This window comes from Limulus polyphemus, unplaced genomic scaffold (genome assembly GCF_000517525.1).
Source record: "Limulus polyphemus unplaced genomic scaffold, Limulus_polyphemus-2.1.2 Scaffold4897, whole genome shotgun sequence".
Classification (NCBI taxonomy): Eukaryota; Metazoa; Arthropoda; class Merostomata; order Xiphosura; family Limulidae; genus Limulus; species Limulus polyphemus.
This window is the reverse complement of record NW_013670507.1, coordinates 69646-74908: the sequence shown is the minus strand read 5'-3', so window position 1 is coordinate 74908 and position 5263 is coordinate 69646. Positions and strand designations below refer to the sequence as shown.

At 33.5% G+C, this 5263-nt stretch overlaps 1 protein-coding gene across 1 annotated transcript in view; it reads left to right on the top strand.

Moving 5' to 3' along the window:
* The window catches only part of LOC106471841 (chymotrypsinogen B-like), a gene marked incomplete at its 5' end in the record, with an annotated part of 2543 nt that extends 1624 nt beyond the window's left edge, over positions 1–919 (top strand). The window contains 2 exons of the mRNA XM_022400446.1: positions 409–542; positions 637–919. Of these exons, the coding sequence (XP_022256154.1) occupies positions 409–542; positions 637–873 (371 nt within the window). The remainder of the gene's footprint in view (positions 1–408; positions 543–636) is intronic.
* Positions 920–5263: the final 4344 nt, after the last annotated feature.

Genomic DNA, 5263 nt, shown 5'->3' with positions numbered 1-5263 from the left:
ACTTATAAATAACACTTTACTAGTATTATAGTTACTTATAAATAACACTTTACTAGTATTATAGTTACTTATAAATAACACTTTACTAGTATTATTGTTACTTATAAATAACACTTTACTGGTATTATAGTTACTTATAAATAACACTTTATTTGTATTATAGTTACTTATAAATAACACTTGTCTGGTATTATTGTTACTTATGAATAACACGTTACTGGTATTATTGTTATTTATAAATAACAATTTACTAGTATTATTTTTTCATTTGAACACTTTTGATTTACAAATGATCAGTAATTTCAGATGAAGTAAACTGATTTTTTTTTCGTTCTTTTGAGAACAATATATATGGAAATACAGTCTTCCTGAAAAATAAAGATTTCTGTTTTAAATAAAATGCAACAGGAGGTGAGTACAGCCATGTTCTGCGTGAAGCCCAAGTACCAATATGGTCAGCATCTGAGTGCGAAGACAAATGGGAGAAAGATGTTCACCCAACCCAAGTATGTGCCGGTGGAGGAGATAAGGATGTTTGTTGGGTAAGGATGACAGTCCCATCAAATTTTCAATTTATTTCGTTCGTGTACCATTGTAATATCATTTTAGGTGTGAATTATTATTTTTTTTACAAAGGGTGATTCAGGTGGACCTCTAGCGGTAGAAGTGGATAATCGCTGGACTGTCGTTGGAGTTGTTTCTTTTGGAAGAAGTGGGTGTGCTGAACAAACATGGCCAACAGTGTACACACGGGTTTCTTCGTATCTCGACTGGATCGAGGAACACATCAGCGACATCTGTAATCCCTTTGATAAAATAAGTTTGAGCAGCAGCAAAGAGTTGGCTGTGGCTTCGAATAGCACAATAGAGTAATACAAATCTGCCTGAGTATTCAACAGTGTAAGAGACGTTTTCTTGGTGTTCGCTTTCAGATATATGAAACTCCAGTTGTTTGAAGTTTAGCAGATTGCACTTGTTATCACAAGGAAATAAATAAAAGATATTTAACAAGAATGACTCATGTTACGAAGATTGATTTTTCTAACAGTTTTAAACTAATCTCATATCTTACAGTATGTGCTCTTACAACGTGTTTATAATAAACTTTTACTACAGATAAACCGAACTTGCTATTCTAAAGAAAACAAATTCAAAGGACTGAAAGATCTACAACACACGTTCGAAATATATACTTACTCTGATATCTTTACCTCTCATGCATTCGAAAGTGCTTCAAAAAATTTAAAGAGAAAACTGCTTGTAAACAGGATGCGACTTACACTATCCCATATATTAGAGACAGAGTTAAAAGAGACTTTTTAGCAGGGTTACGAATAACTCTTCTAAGAAAACCAGGCAGAACCTTAAAACAAACATCCATGCATTCTGCATATAATCGAGAAAATGAAGGCAAGAAAAATACATGTTTCGCTAAAGAAGCGCGAAAATGGGATAAATGCACATTAAAAAAAAGTTGTATATAAAGTAACTTGTATAATACGCAACGAATTTTACATCTCGTGCAGTACACGACAGATTTGTTGAACACTTAAGAATCTTAACAAAGGTGCCAGTGTCATAACGGTCCACTATGTAGAAAATATGACAGACAGACATTTGATTGTTTCTTCTCTTTAATTGATTTTAGACTTGTTTATTTTGTGTTCCGTTTACGTCAATATTCCGCTATAATATTAGACTATATTAATGTTAATTATAGACTATATTCATGTTAATTATAGACTATATTCATGTTAATTATATATTCATGTTAATTATGGTATTATATGAAATACTCACCACGTGACCTTATTCCCTAGTCTCCATTAGTCTAACGAACGAATTTAAAAGTGATTGTCAGTCATTGTGAATGTAGCAGTGTAGTAGAAAGTCGCTCCTAAAGAAATTATAGAAACATATACAAATATTGTCGTTCTGCTGTTACTTTAATCATACGTGAAAGATTTAGTTATAAAATCGATAGCCGTTAGTTATTCCTTGCGTTAGCCTATAAATCACTTAATATAATAATTATCCTTGAGCCCCTGCTATTACAAAACATGATTACGCTAATTAAACAAAGTTATAGATCTATGACGTGCAGGGTCTTGTAACGAAGAAAAGTGGGTTATAAGTTGAATCACAATGGGATCCTGGCGCCATGGACGACACGTTTAGAATCTGTTGGCTGAGTCTCGACCAATCCACACAGCAATGCTGCCTCCTATGTTGGACGTATATGACATAACCATTTCCCACAAATGTTTGCTAAATGAGGTAGATCCGTGAGACAGGAAGTTTCGAAGAAAACAACCTTCATTTTTATCTACGGATAAAAATAAAACTTGCTCAGCAGCGCGTATAGGACAACATTGGCTGTGAAACTGTTAAGCATTGTTATCAGTTTTTGTTGGACTGACTGGTTTCCTGACGTACATTTTAACAAAGTAATAATACGCACCATACAGGTTCCTAGATGTAAATTACAACAAAGTAATAATACACACCATACAGGTTCCTAGATATACATTACGACAACGTAATAATACACACCATACAGGTTCCTAGATGTAAATTACAACAACGTAATAATACACACCATACAGGTTCCTAGATATACATTACAACAACGTAATAATACGCACCATACAGTTTCCTAGATATACATTACAACAACGTAATAATACACACCATACAGGTTCCTAGATATACATTACAAGAACGTAATAATACACATCATACAGGTTCCTGGATATACATTACAACAACGTAATAATACACACCATACAGGTTCCTAGATATACATTACGACAAAGTAATAATACACACCATACAGGTTCCTAGATATACATTACGACAGAAACAACACTTGTAACCTACATGGTACAGTTTTAGCTTGATAAATAAGGCAGTGTGACACATGCTAGATGTTCCTTCTATACCCTAATTTGTACAGTGTAGCTTGATAAATAAGGCAGTGTGACACACGCTTCTACCCTAATTTGTACAGTTTTAGCTTGATAAATAAGGCAGCGTGACACACACGTTTCTATCCTAAATTTTACAGTTTTAACTTAATAACGAAGGAAGCGTGACACGTGTTAGATGTTCCTTCTACCCTAATTTGTACAGTTTTAGCTTGATAAATAAGGAAATGTGACTCACACTAGGAGTTCTTAAATAAACAAACCCTTTTAAATAAATCTATCCAACTAATAAGAAGATAATTTTAAGAACTATTATATTACTTGAGTATGTTCTATGGACTTCAAAGTGAAATCAAATTATGCCTGAAATTCTTTTTGATAAGAAAATATGAAAACGTTATAAATCACATAGTCCGTATGTGTTAGTTCAGTCGAAGATCATGTGTGATATTAAATACCTGCCAACGACGACTGGGCGAGGCTTAAATCTCCCTTTGAAAACGCCCTCTTTTCTTCTAGTAGACCTTAACTATTGAAGTTACAAGAAACTAAACTTTGTTTTAAATGCGAATTTTTTATGCCTTTCTCACCATCTAAAAGTTGAAAGTCAAAGAAATTATGTATTGATTTTGTACTCACTGCACACTACAACTATTCTCGTTTTACTCTGAAACGTTCTCCCCAGTGGCACAGCGGTATGTCTGTGGACTTACATCGCTAGAATCCGGGTTTCGATACTCTTGGTGGGCAGAGCACAGATAGCCCATTGTGTAGCTTTGTGCTTAATTCCAAACAAACTTTGAAACGTTTTTTTGGGGATTTTCTCGACGTATCTCTTTAATTTTAGTTTAACAACAAAGATTTTTTAGCCAATCCTATGAATTTCGGGTCCTTAAAAATTTATTCTTGGAAAATAAACTTTAGTGCACTATCTCTAATAAAAGATATTTGTGTTTATTATAAATCAATAAAACCTAAAACAAAGGTGGAAATGGGTGCGATCTGCCTTACTAAATCAATAAAACCTAAAACAAAGGTCTAATGAGGAACCAGAACCATCTGAATTACCAGTGAAGTTCGAAGTTTGGAGATTAGTAGGCTATGGCTACCACTGGTCAACACATACTCAAACTAAAACCAGAATCACCTCATCAACCATTGAGAAACCAGAACCACTTAATTTACTAATAAGGTAAAGATTTACCATCAACCAATCACAACCCACATCAAATTTTATCATCAAGTACAAGCAATTCTTCTTCTGACCGGAAGAAGAATGGCTTCCGAAACGTCATTACCGAGGTAAGGCAGCTCGCACCCATTTCCACCTTTGTTTTAGGTTTTATTGATTTAGTAAGGCAGCTCGCACCCATTTCCACCTTTGTTTTAGGTTTTATTGATTTAGTAGGGCAGATCGCACCCATTTCCACCTTTGTTTTAGGTTTTATTGATTTAGTAAGGCAGATCGCACCCATTTCCTTAATGAAATTGTAACCATAGCTACTTATCTCCAAACCGTTGTCTCTGTTGAGTGAAAGCTTCAGTTTGTTTATCTAGAAAGCTCCCTGAAGTTTTCTGGTTTTCCAGAACTTTATCTGTGTCAGTGAGCCTCTAACTGTTCCAGTTGATTATATTTCGAGTTACAAAAGTATTTTCGGCAATGGCAGAGTTTTGTTTTCATTATTCTTTGTGTTATTTTATTTTTTCTCCACTTGTCCCTCTAATGTAGATATATATTTGCAGGGAGAATGGATGATGTTATTATGCTTGTTGTCTGTCGTATTAAAAAAATTAAACTTCTCATGTTATGCTTCTTATTTATCGTCAAGGCTTCATTTTATATCAATACTAGCTGGAGTACCCTTCCCCTGGACGGAAGTTATGTAAATCAATGATTAATTAAAGGTTATCTTAGGTCATTAAAGGTTGCTTTTCTTATGTGTAATTGTAAAAATCACAAAACCGCCCATAAAAACCGCAAAACGCAAAATGTAAAACTGAAACTTTGTTTGTATCTCCCCCATGGATCCAGTGAACCTCCATACCAAATTTGGTGAAGATCCATCTATAGGGGGAGAAGTAGTTTCTATATAATGTAATCACTGGTTTCTGTAATTAGATTCTATATAATCTATATATATAATATAATCACCTGTTTTTTTCATTAGATTCTATATAATAAAATCACCTGTTTCTTTAATTATATTCTACATAATCTAATCAATTAGGCTCTATATAATATAATCACTGATTTCTGTAATTAGATTCTATATAATATAATCACTGGTTTCTGTAATTAGATTCTATATAATCTATATATATATAATATAATCACC